Genomic DNA, 23893 nt, shown 5'->3' with positions numbered 1-23893 from the left:
GAACACAGACACACTCTAATCTTAAAAAGACATATAACAGGCCATGCTTTCTCTTAGATCCTCATCAGCCCTGAGAGGCACTACATTTTCTATGCATCAAAGACACCTGCTTCAGTAATCAGCCATCCTCTGCCTTCAATAATGTTCTTCCTTCTCTCTCTTTTTTTATGAGACAGATTGAACCATAAACCATGAGATGTTTTTTTGATCGACAGTCAGGCAGAAATTTTGTAAGAATCTCTCTCTTCCCTTTGCGCGTTGCTCTTTCCACATCTGAGTCATTCTCATCTTTTCCAGAAAAACAATGTTCTCCACTGTGCAAATTGGTGTGCGACAATTACCACAATTTCTGCAATTTGAGTGCTTTATTTTCGAAGCAAAGTTCATGGCATGTCAAAACATCTCACTGGGTAACTTTCCCATCCATGTGATCTTTTCCCCCTGCATTAAAAATCTCCTTGTTCACAGTTCAACTAGCAGAGCTTTCAAAGTTGTCTGCATCCTGTGTGCTTATCCGTGCCTCCTTGGGCCACCGAGAGCAGGGCTACAACTATTGTTATGCTCAGTTAATTGGACCTTTGGGTACAAAAGGTTGAGAAATTCAAGACCAAATAAATAAGCAGAAGCATCGAATTCCCATGACATATCTCCGCTCTTGCTGAAATTTTTCCTTTTTCATTCCAGCCTATAGGCAAGCCTGTCTGAAAGGCTGATTCATTAGAGTGCTGCAGGAGGGTTCTATCAACCTCTCGACTCAATCACACACCTACCTCTGTGCAAGTTGGTAAACTATCAGCCGGCTTCTGTCACAGCCTATTCGGTGACATATAAATTGTTGTTTAAAGTGATGTTTTGTGACTTGAAGCAAAACTACTCCTGGTTAATCAATACCACAAGATCAATTCAGCTCTCTGGGGGAAATGAAAGATGACCCAGCATACCAAAGTGGAGCAGGAGCCAAAGTTTTGGATGGAGAGAGAAAAATGCAGGGGAACAAAGCAGTCGCCAAGCCAGCTTAAACACCACCACGTTCATCAGAAATCTCTCCACATTTAGGCAATCAGAGAGAACACAATAGCAGATGATTAAATTATGTCAACAACAACCCTCCAACTCAAACCTCTGCCTCCCCATAAGTCTGTGTTGGCATATCATGGATTAGATTTAATAAAACAAAACCTTAAGCGGTGGTTATAAGCTCCTTTTGCAATGTGTGAGCCATGCTCATTTATCACAAAGGTAGACATCGGGTTGCACAGAGGCATTCGGGGAATCTGTGTGACTGGAGGTCAGCGAGACATTTACCTGACAGCACCTGCCTTGGTGTAAAGTCTAGAGCTGACCATGTCTGTTGTAATAGGCATCAATAATACAGACGCTCGGCCCAATAAAAACTCCCTGTTACCATGAGTGTCCTCAAAGCACTGTGCCAAATGCAGCACTCACATCTCCCACATCAACACACACAACAAACTAATAAGTGTAGGTTGAAGGATGAGATTTCCACATCTGTAAGACAGATACAGCAGATACTCACTCATTCACTGTCTTGGATTTAATTATGTTTTCATCCAATTCCTTCCTCCACTGGCTGTTACAGTTATAGTAGGAGCCCACCGGTCTAGGGCTTAATGTTAACTTTCTGGTTGATTCACACTAAACTCGGTTGCCATGACCGGCACCGTGACGTCAACCTGAGATGTGCCGTTTCTGCCATTGGCTTTTATTGATTAGGTTTCACAGATCCTTGGAGAATCACCCACTTTGAAGAACAACATTTCTACTAAGCTCACTTCAAAAAAAAAAAGAAAAGAAAAAAAAAGATAACAGTATAAGCTTACTGCTGTCATTAAAAAGTAGCAGAGCAATTTAAGCATGATTTAAAGACAGCAAAAGGATGTGACTCAATCAAGACATGCCACTTTGGTGCCCTTTTGGCTGCATATTTCAGTAACAAAGCAAACAGCAATTCATCTGCACTTGCCTGGAGTGGTTCTGAGTCATAAAACTCTTTAATTTCTGTTTCAATTCACCTACATAATAAACATACCTATGGTTCATTGTTTTTTCTTTACGTTTTATTGTCTTGCTTCTTTTTGTCAGAATCTTTTTACCCCAGAAACATCAAAGAAATGTCAGGTATCACTCTAAGTGTTAAAATATGCAAAAGACCAGCATGAAGAGTAGTTTTTAAAGGCATGAATTTATGAAGAAAGGTTCTATTCAAGGTTTCGTGATTAAATATTTTACCTGCAGTTAATTCAATATACCGGTAAATCCAGATTAGCTGATCTTGGAATCTGAACGGAATGGTCAGTCGAAACATGTCTAACTACCTGTTGGCAGGCTGCATGGCCTCTGTCTCCCAACGGCTGCGTTTCTGGTGACGCCATCACGCTGGGTTAGCATTGATGGTGTAACCAGTGTGACATAAAAGAAAACAATGGAGAGCAACATGTAAGGAAGGCAGGGCTTAGTCAGTGTGCTGTATTGTTTCGCTCTTTTATCTTTCTGAATCTCTCACTAGTGCTGCGCCAACGGAGTCTTTTTCAGCTTGTTAGATCAGAAGCTTGGTGCTGTGTTTTGATGTCTGTACGTTGCGTTCAATGATATCAGGTAATTTAGCGGGACGACCCTTATCTGGTGTTCCCACAGCATGTCGATCAGAGCCAAGGTGATTTTAACACGGGTTTAAACAAGTTTTTCGGCCAGTGGTAAAGGGGTAAAAGTAGGGTGTGAGCCCCCTGGAGGGAGGCCCAGTGAGGGGCTTGGTAGAAAATAATTAAAGGCATTACCTGAAATGACTAAATTATCATTAATTTTAAAAGTATTTCTGTGTATTAATAGCAATGTTGAACATCGATGTAATCAACCGGTTTTCCTCAGATTAAAAACTGAATCAATTTGACTATATGATCTGGTTGAATTGTCTCTGAAAAGTTCCTCGAGATGACATGTATTGTGAATTGGAGCTATATAAATAAACGGAATTGAACTCTGTTAAAGAAACTGTTAAATAAAAAAAAAATTTTTAAAAAAGGTTGGTAGCTTTGTGATTTAAGGAGATTGTATTTTATTTTTATGCCGTGTGGAATTTACCGCACTTGATTTTCTTTTACACGGGGTTGTCCCCTAGGCCTTCAAAGGTGGGATGTGCCTGGAACACCTCCCGAGGGGGGCGTCCAGGGAGGCATTCGAAAAAGATGTCCAAGGTGCCTCAGCTGACTCCTCTTGATGTGGAGGAGAAGCAGCTCTACTCAGAGTCTCTCCTGAATGACCAAGCTCCTTACCCTTTCTCTAAGGGAGAGCTCAGCCACCCTGCAGAGAAAGCTCATTTCAGCCGCTTGTATCCAGGATTTTGTTCAGTCATGATCCAGATGTCAAGACCATAGGTGAGGGTAGGAACATAGGCTGACTGGTAGAACAACAGCCTTGCCTTTTTGCTCAGCTCTCTCTTCACCACAACAGAAGCACCGTCCGCATTGTAGCAGCAGTTGCACAAATCAGTCTATCAATGTCTCGCACTATTGTCCCTAACTTGTGAACAGGACCCCAAGATACTTAAACTCCTCCACTTGAGACAAGAACTCTGCTCTAATTTTAAGTGCTTTTAATCTGACATTGCATAAAAAATTGAGGCCTAGAACGCCTCAGGTTTCCCCCAGCAGAGCTGAAGGAGGTGTCAGGGAAGAGGGAAGTCTGAGAGTCTCTGCTGAGACTGCTTCCCCACGACCCAGTCCCAGAAGAAGCTGAAGACAATGATTTTCTTTCTTAAACTATTAAAATTGTTATGACTATAACAGTGATATGTATTTTATCCAATTAATCATTTCTCATAGTTCATTTATTTATTTCATAGTCTTTTACACCACTTCTCTTTTTGCTAAGGGTGTGACTGACTAAAATGACTACTAGTTCTATTCTGAGTGTTTACTGACTTTTTTTGTGCATGTAAGAAAAGAAATAAACATTATTTGACATGATTGCAGTTTAAAGGCTCTTAAAATTTTTTGCATAAACTATCATGATATTTTGTAGATTGGACAAAGGGAAGAAGACAGATGTAATCTTAGATTCAGCCTCAGCAGTTTACTGATCTATATTTACTATAAATGAAAAAACGTAGAGAACTATTTACTGCTGATTACCATTACTGATATCATTTCTACGAATCTGAATTTTCCCTTCAGGAGTTTCTGACAAATAAATATCTTACCCACCACATAATTACATCCTCTGATTGTGGATATGAATAATTAAGGGAGATGATTTTAGATTTTAGAACAGGAAACAAAAACAGGTAAAATACTTTTATCGTTGTGGGAGAAGAAGGAATGGAGGTGTTAGATGAGTATAAATGCCTCAGTGTTCAACTAGACAACAGACTGGACTGGAAATACGACAATGAAGCCATCAACGAGACAGGACAGAGCTGATTGTACTTCCTAAGGAAGCTTAGATCCTTCAGATTTTGTAGCAAGATGCTCATTATCTTTGCTAAATCTGTTGAAGAGAATGTGATGATGTCTACCATCGTCTGCTGGGGTAACAGTATCAGAGCAAATTACTTGAACATGCTTGACAAGCTGATAAAAAAGGCGGGCTCTGTTCTAGAAACTCCTCTAGAACCTCTGAAGATGATTTTACAAAGAAGAATTCTGCCTACAATGGAGAACATCGTAGAAAACAGTGAGCATGTGATCATCATGCGCAGTGTCTTCAATCAAAAGCTTTTCTACAGCAGCTGCTAAGATAGACCATTAGCACAGATCCCTCCTTCCTACAGGACTCCAATAATAAGAGTTCATAATTTTTGGATAGGATTCATAAAGTTTTTTTTTTTTTTTTTTTTTTTTTTACTAAAGGGGGCTTTTTTTTTCTTTTTTTTTACTGGAAGTGAGATTATTTTATTTTTCCTTCTAATCGTTTCTCAGAGCAGTTTCAAAGGAAAATAGTTTGTTTCATGTAGACATGCCTAATAGAAAAGGTGAGATGGGAAGGGAAAAATGGAAAACTCTGATAATATCTAGCAGAATGGGAAGGATAATTGTAATATATGGAGGTAAAAGGAGGGGAGGGGTGTGAAGAGCTTCCATATGAAAGCATTTTTTATGCTCAAGTGTGGAATGAGTTGTTTAGGTGTGGCTTTGTTAAAAAAGTGTCATTATCATATAATTCTACAAAAAAAACATTTCAGAGGTTAGTATCAAAATAAAAAGCTAATTTGAATAATTTTCTCTTATAGGAAATAACCATGCTTAGGCAAATGTACGTCCAGTTTCCCTTGGTTTTTATCTAACATTTCATATTACAAAACAAGCTGTTTGCCACAGAGCATGAATTTACACCCAAGTTGTGTACTTTTTGATATTAGAAATGCTTACCACTAATAATATAAGCCTAAAATTGAAATTGAATTTAAAATGTATGTATTGTATTAATGTATTAGTTGAGAGAAAAGATATAAAACAATAATATATTGTGTCCTGTCTACAGGCCCACAGGTTAACCTGGAGGCTCCTTTAGTGGTTTGGGTTTTAGAAGTTAACCTTTAAAACTAACAACAAAAGAAACCTATTTAAATTCAGAGTGCAATGAGACTTCAGTAAAAAAAAAAAAAAAAAAAAAAATGCATAAATTTTACATACATGCTTGTCTCTGCGCCATTTTTTCACATAGGATCAAAAACTACAGGCTAGTGTGACCTTAGACAGATACGCATAATAAAAGTTTAACAAAAGGAAAGCTTGCAAAAAAATTTTCTTGCAGTGCGTACAAACACGGGTATTAATAATGATTTATAAACACACTCACACAGACCTGTCTCTATCTTTACTAGGAATTTCCTTTTCCCTAGACCTAATCAAAATGGATTCATACAGTGCCTAACCCTAACCTCAATCTAAACTCAGACTATACCTTAGTCCTAAACCCAACACCTAAGCCTAAAACAGCATTTGTAGCCATGCAGACCTAAATTATTCCTTTATTTGCAGGAACAAGGTCTTTTAGGTATATTTTATTAATAGGTATAATACAAATGATTAAAATTGTCTTTTTCTTTTCCATTTTTGATCTTGTGTATCACTGCCAATGTTAGGAAATAACTAGTTGTAGTTACTTTTGACTTTTCCCAAAAAGTAACAGAGTATTAGTTAGTATCTCAGTTCATGAAATGGCATGGAACGAATTACATGATATATTCCTGGAAGAAATATGCTGCAAAGATCTGAGACTGGGGTGGTGGTTCAAGTTCAGAGTTTAGTCAATATTTAAATCTAGACTGTTAGAAGACCAACGTAAAACAACTCGTTACACTTGCTCTACCCACAATTGTATAATCAGACTGAGCTTGAGCGTATTTAGCATATAAGAATTAAATAAAGTTTTCTAGATTTTTGCAGCTGTTAGAGACTTACTCCAAAAGGTGGTTCTACAGATTAGTGTCTAAGGGCTAAAAAACCAAATTGTGAATGTACCTTGAAAAAAATAAAGTTCAAGTGGTCTGAATACTATTGCAAAGTGTTAAAACATTCCTACATCACTCTAAAAATGAATAGGCATATGCTGGCCAGTATATGCAAAAAGTGCACACATTTATCCCTTAATGAACAATGGACTGGATGAAGGAGAGTGAGAGTATTTACACTTTATCCCCTCTTAAATCTGTTCCATGTTCTTAAATTTTGTTGGACTTCTTGGAGAACATTTTGGCCTTTGTCTATCTTACATTAAAATGCTCCCTCTAAATCTCTATTTTAATTCTCTAATAAAGAGAGCACAGGCAGAGGATCAGTACTTCTGCTCTGAGAGCTGTAAAAGTCAAACCAACATCTCTGCCAGACAATACACATTTTTTAGTGACATTCTACTCCTTAATGTTGTGCTCTTTTCTCTTCTCCTAAGGGTAGGCTGCTTGGTCCTGCCACCTTGTACCGTGTCCCGTAAAAGTTCCAGAGACCGTCCGCACGAAGAACAAAATGGTGTAAATTGGCTGAAAACATTGTTCGGTTAGCGTAAACTTAAGAAAAACAGCTTCAGTGCAATTCTTTCCATCTAAAATCGCCGCTGACTTTTCACGTGAAGCAGGAGGACTACAGATTGAGCTGTTTGTACTACAAGTCAGGGTAATCGTGACGTCACATCCGGCCACTGGGACATTCCCTTTCCGTGTAGCCGTCTTTTGTTAATTTGTTTTTGGCTATGTAAATGTGTTTTGCCACTTGCAGTTTTGTCTTTGCACTTGTACAAGTGTTTCCGAACGGTCAATTTTTTTTTAGATGTAAATTTGTTTCCCTATAATGTATTTTTTTTCTCTAAAATGAAACTTTCTCTCACCTAAAATCTAACTTATTTAAAATGTGAATTTGTTTCCTTAAATGTAAATTTGTTTTTAAAAATTTAAACTTTTTTTTTTCAAAAATAAATTGTTTCATAAAATATAATTGTTTCTTCAAATGTTATTTTGTTTTTTATTTGTTAATGTGTTTTTGAATTGTAAATGTGTTTTTAAAAATTTAAACTTTTTTTTTTCAAAAATACATTTGTTTCATAAAATATAATTTTGTTTCTTCAAATTTTATTTTGTTTATTTGTTAATGTAAATTTGTTTGCTAAAATGTAAATTTGTTTTTAAAAATTTAAACTTTTTTTTCAAAAATACATTTGTTTCACAAAATATAATTTTGTTTCTTCAAATGTTATTTTGTTTTTTATTTGTTAATGTGTTTTTGAATTGTAAATGTGTTTTGCACTTCTCAGCCACCGTAGGTAGGTGGAATCTCTTCTCTAATCTTTGCTCCTTTTGCCCTGCAACAATTTTCAAATACTTGCACACATTGGCATTTTTGCAGGTTTATAGTAGTATTTTTTTCAACATCCCCATTGTGCTCTATAACTCTCTTATCTACACTACGGGCTAGAGTACATGCACACCTCATTCCCCTCTTGCCCTCTGAACAGTCTCTTGCTTCCATCTGACAATTACTTTTCACCAAGCTGACCTCTCATCAGCAGTCAACAACTTCCCGTCACTCATCTGGCTGCCCTTTACTTATTTTCAGTGAAGCTTGCAAAAACCTACAGAAACCACACACACAGACTCTCATTGGCATCTATTAACACATTTCTGTCTTTTTTCTGCTACTGCATTTTTCTGTCTTTCTCACCTTTGCCTTTCTTAACTTTTCAGATCTGACATCCACATTCACACCGTTTGCTCTGACCTTTGAGAGTCTCTTGTATCCACTTTAAATTTCTTTTCCAGGTGTAGAGGAGAGGAGGGGTCCTTCCTAGCACCGATCGCATTCATTCTGCTTTAATCACATCTTTCAAAAACAGTGTAGCAAGCAAACCCTTTCCTCCCACAAGACAGTAGAAGCATGCAAAGACTTTGGAAGAAGAAAAAGGCTGCAGGGAACACAGATCTGATAAATGAGAAGCCACAAAGTGAAAATCCAGGGCTGCAGACTTGTTACAGCTCCAAAGCAAAGGTGCCGGAGGTAACAAGTATAAGAAATTTGGCTAGTTAACACGGAACAAACACATTTAAATAATTAGATTGCTGATTGAAAAACAATCCCCATGCGTGTACACACAGCCACACGCATGCTTGCAAACACAATAAAAACATGAAGGCTAATCCCCCAGGAATTATTTGAAAAGTACATTTAATAAATGCAGACAGCTTTTTGTGAAATTGTTTTCTACTTAAACAAACAGCCCCTCAGTCCCAAATTACCAAAAAATAAAAAATAGAAAACGAGTCTTCTCAATTCATTTCACATCACAAGGGGGAATATGTAAATTTAGTTGGAAGGAGGTGGGGCAAGTTGGAAAAGAGAAATTGGATTAAAGGCAGCACGAGGCGAGATGCTGGCTGTGAGACAGAGATGGGGGGAGGCGAGGTCGGAAGAAAGAGAGAGAGAGAGAGAGAGAGAGAGAGGGAGAGGGAGAAAGCTCCCAGACAAAACATCCTGCGAAGGGGTGATTACCACGAACTGAATACCAGCCTGCCCAAAGATAACTAAAGACGAGGGGGGAAGCAGCTCAAGCCCATTTAGGGCAGCACCGCTTGTTCTATACTCCCCTTTACCCGTCAAATACCATTAACAGATTCCAAGTCAGGTGCAAAGAAAGCGATTCTTCGGGTGTGGACAAGTGAAAGCAGGGGGGAAAAAATCCCACTGCAAATCTAAACTGACGTCTCCTGTGGGCCAGTGGAAATCCTATAGAGGAAGAGCTGGCGATGGTCCCTGGCTCCCTCTCGACAAAATAACACAGCATAACCAGTGTGTTTGAGTTGTGAGTCATGGCCTACTTCCACTGCCTTTACCTTTTCTTTTTTCCCCATACAGATGGTTTGATACACACAGGCTATGATAGAAAAAAATACTGTTTTCTCAAGGGATTCTTAGAGCACTGAATATAGTTTAGAAGTCAAATATTGTTCCAGCATTAGGAGGAGCTCTTGTCAAGAAAAAAAGCAAGAATGCTTTCTTTAAGCCCTGAGGAAAAGCAAACTCTTTAAACAAACAATGCAATGCTACCATATGCTAAATCTGATGCATCCACAGGGGGAGTATGAACTAGTCAGGGGTCCTAAAGTAATTTCTATTCAGTGATAAAGTTTTAATCAAACTTAAAACGTGTAAAATATTTTGTTGTGACCCCTGGATATTTACAAACAAATTTAAATTAAGCTCCATGCATGCTCTAGTAACCCATTATTTTCTGGGGTTTTTTCTTTTTTAACAGAAGAATGATTAAAAGATAAGAATTAACAGAAAACGTTTGTTTTGGTTCTTAAAGGGGGAAAGCAATTTCAAACGTTGGATGCATAATTAAAAAAGAAAGTGGTGTAATGAATTACAGCGCCGGGATGGTAATATGTAACATATGGATATTAGCTCAAAAATGAGCAAGAGTGATTAGGAAGCTTAAACTAGTCAGAAAGAGGCAGTCAGATATGACAGCATGCAGCACTGTTACATTAACTAATCAGTTACGGCAGAAAATATGAATCAAAACATTTTATTTTATGTTCACAAGCCACAGCATCAGACAAGAGTTACGGTAAATTATTCAATCATATCTGTGACAATGAGAATCAACAATATTTGTTTTTTGCTGGTCGTCATGGACGAAAAAACATGTCAACCCTTGCAAAGAAAGCATTTGTTTTTCCACTTAATGTCTAGCTATAAGCTGAATTATTTGTGTATTTCAATAAGAATTTTAATTGATAAACCACAGCAAATAATTAGTTTGGGATGATTGGGGATGATCGGGCTGCTCAGTGGTGCAGTGGGTAGCACTGCTGCCTTGAAGCAAGAAGGTTCTGGGTTTGATTCCTGGCCCAGGGTCTTTCTGCATGGAGTTTGCAAGTTCTAACTGAGCATGCGTGGGTTCTCTCCAGGTACTGCTGGAGATACGCACCAGCACCCCTCGTGACCCCACTCAGGGCAAGCGTGTCAGATAATGGATGATTAGAATGGGATGATTACCTTTTTTTATGTGCTTTAGAAGAAAAATTATATTTAGTTTTGAAAGTTTTGAATTCTGAAAGGTGTGGTGTGCATTTGAAATATAAATGCAGCAAAATACCTTCAGAATTCACCTGAATTTTTTCCCTTCTATGTAGCTTATATAAAATGAAGGCCTGAGTTTGGTTTAAAAACCGTGAAAAACACATAGAGGTTATAAGACGATATCCCAAACATTCAGCTTCCCTAGAAGCAAAAGGTAAATCGATAGAAAACCACGAAAGTCCTCTACGATCCTTCCTTAAAATATTATTACATTATCGGAAACCCCCACATACCAGTGGAGCGCTGTCACTGGGAATCCCCAGCAGCAGCTTCCTCAGGCCTGGTTGCCTCTGGGTTTTTTCTGCTATTGTTTATTGTGACTGGAAGTAGATGTTAGCGTTTTTCAGGTATGCGGTACAAAGTGCAGGCACCAGAATAATAAAAGCGTACATATTTTGCCGGCGGGTTTAAACATTTTAAGTTAACTTAGACATCAATAAACTGTTTCAGAGGCGTGATCATAGCGATCTGCATCAGCAGCACTGTGTCTTTCTCCCTGCCAGCTCCTAGATCAGCTTCTCTGAATGGTCGATGTGGTGTGTCGAGCAGCAATAGTTGAATTTTCCAGAAGCTCACGAGTCGCTGTTTCAGCTGCTGCGTTGCGTAGAGATGCGCTGCTCCTGCTGCTCGAGACAAGCAGCAGGACATTTTGATGCGCGTTGATGCGCATTAACCATAGACTTTGTATGTAAACCAGCTCCTTCTGCTGCTCAAATTGCGTCCGGTGTGAACGTAGAATAAGAAGGGCTTAATAGATATAGAGAAAAAAATTATTCAGGAAAATTTATACTTACATATATATATACATAAATAAATTTTTTTTCTTCTACTTTATTACTTTGCACCACTTTGTGTTGATGTGTCGCATAAAATAAGAAAATACACCAAGCTTTTGGTTCCAGTGTGATGCAAGGAATGCATTTTAAGGTAACCTATCCTTCTTGTAGTATCTCTGATAAGTGAGACAGGCTCCACAGGTCGGTCAGTGCTCAAACATGTTCAAATCCTCAGACTTATTATTAGTATACACCCTGAGTGCCGGCTTAGCGCACTCTGTTTCAGGTAAGTCCAAAAGGATTGACACCACACTGTGAATAATCCTGAAGCGCTGCTCCATCTCCCATCTACATGCAAAGTGGCAGCATATTGAATGCTCAAACTTGGCTATTTAATCTCTATTTGAACAACACTAATCACAACTCCTCTGATGGCTCTAATCATAATGCTGCATCAACATCGAACTTATTACCACAAAAAGGCCTCACACCACTGTGATTAGCTTTTCATGCCCACATTAACCGCTTAATGAATGCTTTTGCTATACATGAGGTAAACTTGCATTCAAAATGAAAAAGCACATACAGAATGCTGAGATATTTTTTAGAAGTGAACATTAAGCTGAACGAAATGAAAAGATGAAAGATAATCACAAATGTATTGATGTAGACCCTTGATGGTGCCTGTTGTTCTGTATATTTACATTCCTTTTGTAAAATATTGTTGAATTGAAGTAAACACTTTTGCAGTTAAAATGTGCTCTAAAATGCTATAAAATTTTCTTACATATCTCAAGTAAAAAGAGCTTAATCAATTAGAACAAGAGACAGTCATACACATTATTATGATAATGGAAGTAAAAACTAGTAAAACATATCTATGTGGTCAGATTCTGCATACCAAATGTGAACTATGAGCTTTCTATCATGCTGCAGCGATTGCAGCTTTTGTTGTTTTTTTATTTATTTAATTTTTTTCCCAGTACCAGCTGATTACTCCTCCAAATAGGCTTGGCAGAATTTCTGTTGATTCCACATATCTGACTGCAGGGTTTGCAGGGTTTCCTCACATGAACTTCTCGCTTCATGTCCCACAACATTCCTAAAGGATAAGGGTTTTTGTTTTAGAAATGTTCGCAATAACCCAGAGTTCACTGTTCATTGATTGCTATACCGAGGGAAACCACCAAGCCAGACCACATGATAATTAGACGGGGCTGTGTGGAAGTTCAACTTTTCTTTGAAGCAATGCCTTATACAGCATTTGTGTTAAATTTGTTTTAAGAGTATTAAACTTCCAGAAGTCTGTTAAGTAGGGATCTCTTCCTGTAACTCCTATCTGCACTCCTTATAATGCTCCAGTGCCTCTTTATGGACCCTGACATATACAAGTATTAAAGTCCAAGGAAGCCTTTTTCATGTTCTATATATTTAATTAAAGTATCATGTGTTAGACCAATACAAAAGAGCATTACTGTACATCTACACTTTTTAGTATAGACGTAACTGATATTTTTGGCAGAAATCTGAAACATATATCAACCCAAACACTATCCTCCCTGTAAAACATAGTTGTGGAGAAATCATATTGTTATGATCCTGCAATGACCTCATTAATGGGGATATAGATAGAGTGGGACCAAAATTAATAACAAGGTGCACAACATCCATGATAATTCACTAAAGATGCTCCAACCAGCAGGCAAACAATTCTACACATGCAACCGGAACTACAATGAAAAGGCTTGCATCAAATCTGATTCCAACGTAAACTCTGCATCAAAATAAAAATATATATATATAAATTATTCATGTTCTTGCTCCAAAATTACTGAGCTTAATTATCTAGCAAAGTGGGATATGCAATGAGCTATGCAGTTTTTACTAGCTATTTAGGGGAGCATGAGAATATGGTCATAGGAGACTTGGTATATGCCACATGTAACATGGCGTATACCACACCCAACATGGACCGGATGAAGCAAAGGAAAGAGTTGTCTCTGGAGATATAATAGAAAATTATGAACAGCATCTTAAAGGCAAAGGCTATAAGACCATCTCCAAGAAGCTTGATGTTCTTGTTATAACAGCTGTACATATTGTTGAGAAATTTTAAATCCATGGAACTGTAGCCAGCCTTGTTGGATGTGGGCTGAGGAAGTAAATGTATGACAAATCAAGGAAATAAATAATATAAATGGATGCAAAAAAGCCAAGAAAAACTTATAAAGAGATTAAATGCGCAATTCAAGCCCAAGTATCATCAGTGTCAGATCACAATAGCCGTCATTGTTTGAGTCAAAGTGGACCTATTCGGAGACGACCAGAAAGCTTGTCAGAAAGCTTGGTCTCAGTGGCAAGGCATGGTTCTTGGAGCAGGATAACGACCCAAAACAGCCAAGAATGGCTATGAGGAAAACAATGGACTATTCTGAAGTGTCCTTCTATCAGCCCTGACCTAACTCCTATTGAGGAGTTGACCAAAACACCTGCTGAGAGGAGCAGAAGTCTCATTGACAGTTACAAGAATTGTTAGATTGCAGTGGGTGCCTCAAAACATTGTGCTACAAAAAATAAGTTAATCATAATTTCTGTCCTGTTTAATTGTTTTTTTTTTAGTCTTTTAAAGCATGATTAAAAAGCAATGGTCGACTGTTCATCTTCAAATAATTTCTGTTCATTATTACTGTTGTCAGATTCATGTCATTGATACGAGAATTGTGCGTTTCTCTTTTATCAAATGAGAGGTACCAAGAATTCTGTCCATGTGTATATACCATATTGTTCTACCCACTTTAATAGGAAAGACAGTAAAATATATAGAAGTCTTTGGTTTCCATGTGAGAAAATGTTTAAAAGTTTAAGGGGTCTGAAAATTCCTGTAGGGCTTTATAGAGTGAGTTATACATAGCTCAATAGAAGTTAGTAGCAAAGATGAGTGAAGATGTTGTAGGGAATGATCAGAGACTTCAAAGCAAATAATCAATGTGAAACAATAAAAGTATAGTTATGCTATTAAAAACAGGAATCGCTTTGAGCTCCAATGACTGTTTGTCTGAACTAATCTTTCTAGCTGGTACACTGGTTAGTTTTTAACGGGTCACAGAATGATTATAAAGGGTATTTGGTGCTGGTTCATAAGGTCTCTGAATAGGGTGTGTAACATTGGTTGGGCTGAAAATGGCATATTTGCTGTTCTATGAGCCCTAATGCAAGCCTGGTTAAAAGGCCTAGAATGAAACAACAGGTTTTCTTCCTTTTACGGTATGCTCATGAATGTTTAGATTGCTGTGCGCTGATTGGTTGGTTTACAACAAGCGAAGCTGCTGAGCAAAGACGCATCATAGCAACAAGCACTCACTCCCTGAAACATCAAATTGTTGATATGGTAGGGAGACCAGACGTCCCCTTTTTCCCGAACATGTCCTACTTTTCATACCTAAAAAAATGTCTGGGGGGAATTTTAAAATCGTCCGGGATTTTGGTAGAATACAGTGCAACCAGGCCAGAACCAAATAAGGCACCATCCCCGAATTGACTTCAATTCGGTGCTTTGTTTGAATTTGCCTGTTTTATGGTGGAAGTTTAGAATTGTACAATTTTCAGAGAAAGGAGGTGTCAATGGGGTTCTAACTTCTCTGTAAGTCCATTTCACGCACTGAACTATTGTTATTCATCTATGACAATGTAAAATCAGTTTTGCCATAATTTTCCCCATTTTGTTTTTGTGACTAATTTTTTCATTAGATTTCTGTGTCGTTTGTAAACTACTCTAAAAATCTATTTGTGAATGATCTTCTCTCTGTCTGCAATATGATTTTACCGTGGATTTGACTTGCAGCAGGTGACCGTCAGCACCACGGACAGCTCTGTGCTTCAGTTAGCTTGCTGTGGTAAAATAACAAGATGATGTAACGCATGGGGCTCATTAAACTGTTGCTTTTGTCCCTGCAGTCAATTCTTACATGATCACACAGTCACACTTACAGACAAAACACATATATGTAAAATTCTCCCTGATGTAAAAATTTGGCTTTAATGTCTCAGATAAAAAGAACACATTTCTTACAAAAGGAACTCAAAGGCTATGTCACATGGGAGATTTGATTCAACCTCTAAAAATACTAATCAAATGGCTAAAATGGGGATCTATCATTGAGACGGGTATACACAAATCCAAGATGAGACAAGCAGAAGAAAGTCCTGTCCTCCCAGTCTGCTGTCAGGATTTTCTGTGAAAAGCCATTGTCACAGGATAAAAATCATGCCAAGCCTTTGATCATGAGAGGAGAATTTTGCAGGTGAGAGAGGTAAAATGGAAGAAGGTATCTGAATATCTGTCACTCTGGTGCTGCTGAATGTTGCTACTCACCTGTTAAGTGAGACAAAGATAGACTTTTTTTCCCCTAATATTCCCTTTCTCCACAACAACACCTCAGACAACTCCCTTTGCAAGAATGCATCTCAATCAGGCATGCAATTACAATCTAGAGCATGCTGTGAAACGTAACAGCATCAGGCAATTTGAACGTGAGGCTCAGTTAAAAGGCAAATCATTTGCTCTCTTTTCATTCTTCCGTCATCCTGTTTTAAAGCCTAAAATCAAACTTTTTTTGACAGCCCCAAAACCAACCCCCACCCAAAAACAATATCAGCTGCTAGTAATTTCAACCCCCCCTCCCCCCAAGTATGTGAGATGCTTCCTGACTTTGGTAATGCTACTTCAAAATCCCTGGGCCTAGAGAGTGAATGTGAGTAGGATTAGAGGGGTAATGCCAGTTGATGAGAAGGAGAGGGTCGCACTGGTTCGCCACTCTGCAAGGATTAGCTCTGAAAACAACTTCACAGTCGAAAACTATGTCAGTCAAGGACATATAATTCAGTTAATCTAAAAGGGTCCTTTCATGAATCACCACTCTAAATCAAATAGGCTTCAGTTTTTTTAATAATTGTTTTTGTGCATTACCAAACAAATAATAAACGTGCCATGAATGATCAATGCAGTCCTGGTATTTAGGTGGGAAACATGGAATTCCTGTGGAATTGGAATCTATGCTAAATATTTTCCACATAAAACTTAACCAAGATTATGTGAAATCATAATAATACTTCTATCAGGAGTTAAATCTGTATTTTTATTGTTTAATAGAAAATAACATGGTTTGGTTCAGTTACTGTTAAAATGTACAGACTGAATATTCCTTTATTTCTTTGTTGTTCTTAATGCAGGTTTATCACCAAGTGGGGCAATGGTTATTTCAATTCCAAGAACAGGTCCTATTTGCCTTTTTATTATTATTATTATTGTTTTGTGTGTCCTTTGTGCTGTACCACTTTCTGTCAATCTATAAATCGCTCCTAACCTTACCCCTCACTACTCTATATAAAAACTGCTTGATAAAAGCCTGGAAATCCTTTAATATTATCAATGGAACCAGCTGCTGCCTGTTAGGAGTTTAATCAGAGTTTCAAGTCTGGTGAGAGGGCCTCAAGTGATGAAAAGTTCGTTGTCCAGATGGTGGCACAGTTTAACTAAATGTGCAGCATTTCATTAAAGTAGGGTACAATCACAGCAAAGCAGATCATTGTGTGGAATATGTTGAGAAGTGGTGTTTGCGAGTTATATGGTTTAATTTGGGCTCGGATAGACTGAGGAATATTCAACACACCTCGTTTGTCTTGAATCTTAACAGTGAGCTCCAGGAAAGGCTCAGTCTCCCTATCCAGCCTCCGGGTTACTGTTATATCTCCACTGTCGCGGCCCACGGTGACTGGAGAGCTCTCTGATTCCGGATAAATGAGCTCGTAGGCGGCTGACTGAAACCTGGTGGGATTTAGACTCATTAGAACTGAGCCGACGCCGGCATCCTCAGAAACATTTAGGGAAAGCACGGTGCTGGACTCGAGGAGCGCCCTCGGTAATCGTCCTGTCCTCCCTGGTCCCATTAAATCAGCCTGGCGCGTCATCCATCGTTTTGGAGAAATGTGAATTAACACAGCTTTGCTGCTCAAAGGGGGCCAACCGTGATCTCGCACGTAAATATATAATTGTATAGTAGAAAGCAGGCCCAAGATAGAGTCAACAAGCAAAACTTCCCCCGTCTTCGGAACAACATAGAAACTGCCATTTTTTGGTATGGAGGTATACGTCAACTCTGCGTTCTTCCCGCTGTCTTCATCGACAGCTTCCAGTCTGTAAACAACACTACGGAGCGCAGTGGTGTCATCTAAACTTATATGAACATTGTCTGTGCTCAGTAAGGTCGGTTCGTGGTCGTTGGTGTCCAGCACGTCCACTTTCACCAAAGCAACCTGGAAAATGACAGATTCCGACGCGCAAGTCTGGCAACACAAATTGACGCTCAGCAGGTATTCTGAGCGCGTCTCTCTGTCTAAAACCCTGGAAGTTTTCAGCAACACGTTTCCCCGCTTGTGGTGCGCAAAGACACGAAAATCCTCACTGCCATTTCCAAACAATTTAAAGTGCATCCCGCTCAGCGGGCACCATTTTTGCGCGTCGATGCGCTTCACTGGAATGCTGAGTCCGTTTACTTTAGAAGCCGCTGGCGAGTTCTCAAAAATGTGTCCATGAAAGAAAGGCAGTCGACCCTGTTTTTGATATCCGCCTGCCGGCGTTAAAAGGCAACACAGCAAAACACCCCAAATCATGTTGGTGGCAAGTTTTGTATCTCCAAGCAGGGATGTGACTAGAAAATCCCGAAAATCAAAAGAAAAAAAGCTTCAGAAACGTTTCTTTCATAGTTATCCACTGTGTGATCCTTGCTGATCATCCTTCTGAACTTTAGGTCTTTTCATCCAGGGAGATCCCCGTCTTTTCTCCATGAAGAATATCTGCCTGCAGACGGACAGTCCAGTGCGCTGCAGGCAGTTTACCGCTCTGGTATACAGCGTTCAGCACCACAGCACCGGACAGCACCAACCACGGGGGCGTGTCGACGCACGGGGACGGTGCTCCTTGGTGAACCCCACCCTGTGTACTGGTCAAAGAGGGTCTCTCCCCCAATCCTCTGCACAGGACCTGATCCGCTGTACTCACGGCTTGCGTTTTTGCAGCTGCGTAGTACATAAGCTGGTTCTCAGCATAAAGAAGTGTTGATAGAAGGAAAAATCACTCATGCTTCCTATCCGCAGGAAGACTGCTGAGGTAAAGGGCTTTTTTCCCCACGCAGCGCTGTGCACAACTATCAAAGTATCCAAACGCTGATTACACCACGTATCTATTAATCTGCATGAGTTGGGAATTACTGCGAATGAGTGAATTACTTGCGCACAACACGATTCTCCCATTGAAATCATGAGATAAAGTTCCTTTAATAATACTAGGTTTTTGAAATAATTAAGGAACTTTAAATAATGTTTAATTTAAGCCTTACAGAAACCAGATAGCCTGCAATGTGTCCTTGTGGAAATGCAAGATTTGGGTCGTTAAAAGATGATGATTTAATGCAGCCTACGCTGAATGGCTCCATATGTCTTAGCAGTCAGAGTTGAAATTAACACAGCCACTCTGAAGGCTCCTCTTTTTTTCTTAAATTTGCAGAACCATACATTAACAGCTTTAAAAAAAAAAAAAAAACATCAAAAAATCAAGTTGTCTAATTCCCTCTAAGTACAAACCTTTAAACTATTTTTTTTCTCCCAGATGTGGATCCGTCATTATTTTTGCTAAGGACGGATACTGAAAGGTTAGACCTGGTTTACTTAATGAAGCCTATAAGGCAAAAGTAGCTAGTTACTCTTATGTCAGTCTTCACTGAATCCCAAATGGATATTAGGACATTTTAATTATAAAACCTGTTCAGGACTCCTATGGGTTTTCCTTTACACCTAGAATCTCCCTAGAACCATCCTGTATGGGTGATGGCCCCACATTTAAATATGACACAAAATAAAGCAAACCAAAGACAATAGAGCTGGGGTCTGATACCTTTCATATAAAAGAGCCATTTTCCCTGGAGTCTGGCTAAGTAAAAGTCATTTAGAGCCAAAAACTATTGCATGACCTTTTAATATTAAACAGCCTATTATTTTTGTCAAATGTCTGCCATTGGATAATCTTTTCCATCTTAAACAACGAACAGTTGATTGGATTTTTTATTAGCTTAAAAGAATGAAAAAGTAAACAATTAATAAAGATGAAGCATGAATTTTCTTCTATAGGGTATGATAATAATAAAAAAAACATAATTTCCAAGCTAATTAAAAGAAGAATAGCTCTACAAAAAACTTTTTTCTGATGCTTTTAATGTAATTCTGTTGTGAAAATTCAATGTATTTATTCTTTATAGTGTATTATTTAATTCTTTATATCTGTTTTAGTTACTATTAAGAGCCATTGTAATTGGTCTTAAGAGCCACGTGTGGCTCTGGAGCCACATGTTGCAGACCCCTGCAATAGCAGATGTGATTTCAAACCTTTTCCTCATTGAGCTATGTGAGAATGACTTTCAATGTAACGGAATTGACCCCACTTTTTACTAAAACTTGGTATCGACCAGTCAGTTAACCTGAGACAACTCTGTGATCTGTTGAACCTTCTTTTCTTTAATCCAATTTTATCTGCATGAAGCTACCACATGTTGGTTGGACTAATGTTTTCCATGAGTTTTACTTGGATCAGTACTACAGTACAAGTCTACGAGTCCAAGTTTTGACCTATCTGTAGCCTATACCAACCCTTTACTGATAATTAGGTTGGGACCATCTGATAACTGATGGACAACTAGTACTATTTCATAATCAACAATTTTATAATCATCCACATATGAGGTCTTTTTTCTGTTTCTCCTATTTATATTTTCATTCTATAAATGTTGGTAAGGCTGTAATTACAAATATTGTATATTAAAAACATTAACCAGGTCATTTTTTTTAGCAAGTAGGGGAAACAGGCAATATAATATCAACTGTTTTGTGGATCAATACTTGCATAAGAGTGAGAGGTCATGCGATGCTTCTGTACTCATAAAAAAACATCCATATAAATAATTCATCAAAGCAGCTTCTAAAAGATCCCTATATCAATTCAAATAACCCTTCTTTCAATGCTCTTTAAGCCAAATCCAGTCTTTGCAGTAAACTGCTTTTTTAGGGAAAAAGTCTGGGAACTTGGAGACTGCAGATAATTCAGAGTCAGAGCTGGAGGCTGAAGCACAATGCTTATATCGGTTGATTGTTATGCCCTTTCACATGACGCAAGATCATGCCTGAGTCAAGTGGACACAGAAGCCATCCTACACTCCTGGCTATTTTTGATAAAGAGGAGGTAGTTAAAGTCTTACCATTAAAATTATCAAACCGTTTATATGACATGGGGACTGTAGGTGAGAAATGACCTTATGCAAAATTGCTTCCATGTCAAGGAAAGGACCCCAAGTGATCCCTCTCCTACTTTGTAACTTCTTTGAACATCAAAGGCGCTTCATGAATGCAAATCAAATCTCATCTTTTATCATGTTGTCTCTCACGGTAAGATTCAGTGTGACTGCCAGCGTTGGAGCCCAAAAAATAATATTCAGTCCCTTGGCTGTGAGGGATAGCTAAGCTAAGGATTTGGTGCAGTTATCTGCTGAGATGAAACACTAGCGTAAACTATATGAAAATAACAGAGCTTTAATGAATGTTGAAGGAGAAAAAAATTATGAAAAAGACTGATCAACCCTTCTCTGACAGATAACTGTGCACTGCAGGGCATTAAAGGGAGAAAAACAGAGCCGCATACACCAAAGAAAGCAGCCAGTGAATATTAGAAGGCTAATTGCCAAACCTATCCCCTTCATTCACGATAGGGTAAAAAGTTTTTAAAGCCAAAGATTTAAACCTTTTAACATTTACTTTGAAGAAAAAAAATAGAGATATACTCTCAAACTGGGTCCCAGGATGTAATTTTCGGTCTGTTAGACACTGGTTATCTTAGAAAGGAGGTTACAACCATACAAAACCAATATGATGTAGTTTTTCATTTAGCTACACACTTACTGAAATCAGTTTTTTTCTTTTTGTTTTTTTTTTTGTGCTGCAAAGCCAGTAACTAAAAAGAAAAGAAAAAAAAAAGAAAAAATTAAAATAAGACTGTTTTGCTGATGTCACTGAAATGTTGGACTGAGACAGACAGGTATATTAGAGAATGAAGGGGTGATTAAAATGGATGACTAAGCAGGTAAAGCTTTAAGGTTGGAATTTATATATTAACCTTTGGAACGAACATTCATGACAACCTTATACCTCACAATATTCTAAAAATGCCATTTCTGGCAACTCGGTGACACCCCACAGCAGTGGGAGTTATGTGGGCTGTAGCATTCTTGGCCCCTTAGGACATTTTACCTCCTTTAAACCTGAAGGCAGAACGCTGTTAAAGTGCTGGATAAATATAAAGACATCTCCCTCATGTATTAGGTACAGCAGCTAATTAGATTTGATCTATGATATGCTTAAGGCAGCTACCACCTAAGATTAGTGGTTGAAACGAAACCTTTTTTTAAAGAAAGTATTAAGTTTTAAGAAACAACCAAGTTAGAAATTTAATTTTAAATCATCAGTTTGAATAGGAGTTTTTAGTACTGCATAAAGTGCCTTGGAAAAATATTAACTGATCTTGAACTTTTCACACTTTATCAAATTCGAAAACAAACTAAAATCTGTCTAAAGCTCCTTAAACCGGAAATATTCCACAGTTCACTTCATCATCTTCAAATGCAAGCATTACGGCTCAGCTGCATACTATGCCTGTAAACTGAAATACCTGACAAAAAGTGTTAACAAGAGAAGAGACAAGCCCTTTTTAAATCTTAATGATATGTAAAGGTCCAGAATTCAAATCTAACAAAAAAACAAAAACAAAAAAAAAAGATTAAGTTGTGCACTATAAAAATCTGGCAAAACAAAAGCTTTGCTGTAAGCAAGGACTGAGAAGTCCTGTTTGGAGTTGGTCAAAAGCGGAATAAGACAGAGATCTGGAAGAATAAGCCCAGGTCAGATAGGACTAGAATTTAACATTTTCCCCCAAGTAGAAATGTGTGGTTCAAGTCCAACATTACACATCTGCAACGACACAACATCCACATTTTTTAGTGTTACAAATGGTATGGGATGTTTTTCTTCAGCTGAAACGGGGGAGATGGTCAGAGCTACTGGGAAAATAGGTAACAAAATACATGGCAGTTTTAAAAAAGACTGGGATGTAGACTTATCTTCTAATACAAGACACTAAACCTGTGCTAAAATGGACTTGTCTTTTGTAAAAAAAAAAAAAAAAGTCCTAATATTTTTTTCTGCTCATTAGTTTCTTAACATTAAAATGCAAATTCTCCATGCAGAGGTTGATGTTTCTGAACTAAAATCGTCAAATACGTTTGCCAAACTTTTCTGTCAGTGAGCCCCAGGGCAGCTGTGGCTATAATGTAGCTTTCCACCATCCGTGTGTGTGTGTGTGGGTGAATGACTGAATGTAGTGTAAAGCACTTTGATCAAGTCATCGGACTTACAAAAGCACTATACAGGCATTTACCATTTTACTAAAAATGGTCGGTTGAAGCAAAATTAGGAAATCACAGAAATTTTGTCGTGATGAACTAATGTCCTGCTCTTTTGATACGGTGTAATGATTCATTTTCCATGTCTTGCTGGAGATGCACTTTTATTTTGTTATCACTAAGGCCTGGGGTTGAACAACTTTATCATAAAAGGAGCCTTTTTGCTCCCTTACCAATTTAAAATAAAAACATAGAAAATATGAATTAACAGATTTTAATTGCATGCTGTTATTTGCAGAAATGAGTAGGGATTTTTATTTTTGCAAGAGCTGTTGTTAGGATTCTCTTTGAAATATGGTTCACCAGAGCATAACCTTGGATTCCCAAATAGAATTCAGCTTTCTTTCCGAGTTAATTATCCCATCAAGCCTAAGTCATTAGTTGGGCTGTCACTCCACCACCAGTTCAAGGCCATGAACTAATAGTGTAAATTCTATCATGTGCTTTTTATGAAGTTGACAGGATTATGAGGGATGCTTCAGGGTGAAAGAAAGTGTGCTAATAGAGTGAAAAATAGCAAAAGGTATCTTTTAGCAAAGCAGACTGACAGTTTACACAGTTCCAGATGCCTATTTTAAACTTGTGGTGTTCATAGTCAGCCTTTTATAGCAATCAGAATAAATGTCCACATTAATTATTTGAAAGTTTAAACCAAATGTAATTGAAAGTATTACATTGAAAGTGAAAGGCACTATTACACAGCTCATGGATTTTGAGCTGACTGTATATGTATAATCTCACCACCACTTTAGTTCCTAGGACCACTTTGAGTTCCCACAACACAAATATATATATATATATATATATATATATATATATATATATATATATATATATATATATATATATATATATATATATATATATATATATATATATATATATATATATATATATATATATATATATAGGTTGTTATGTTTATCAGTGTTGGTTTTTTTCTGTTTGTCAATTTAGGAATAACATCAAATTT

General features: G+C 37.9%; 1 protein-coding gene across 1 annotated transcript in view; it reads right to left on the bottom strand.

Annotated features, from left to right (window-relative positions):
* LOC119796836 (neural-cadherin-like) overlaps positions 1-18442 on the bottom strand; it is a 181977-nt gene extending 163535 nt beyond the window's left edge. Inside the window, exon 1 of the mRNA XM_038305585.1 lies at positions 17035-18442. Coding sequence (XP_038161513.1) covers positions 17035-18034 — 1000 coding nt within the window. The 5' untranslated portion in view covers positions 18035-18442. The remainder of the gene's footprint in view (positions 1-17034) is intronic.
* Between the last annotated feature and the right edge of the window lie 5451 nt (positions 18443-23893).

The sequence above is a fragment of the Cyprinodon tularosa genome, unplaced genomic scaffold (genome assembly GCF_016077235.1).
Source record: "Cyprinodon tularosa strain WSP-4 unplaced genomic scaffold, ASM1607723v1 ctg56, whole genome shotgun sequence".
NCBI classification, from domain to species: Eukaryota; Metazoa; Chordata; class Actinopteri; order Cyprinodontiformes; family Cyprinodontidae; genus Cyprinodon; species Cyprinodon tularosa.
Note: the sequence above shows the minus strand (reverse complement) of the source record. Positions and strands in the feature narration are given on the sequence as shown.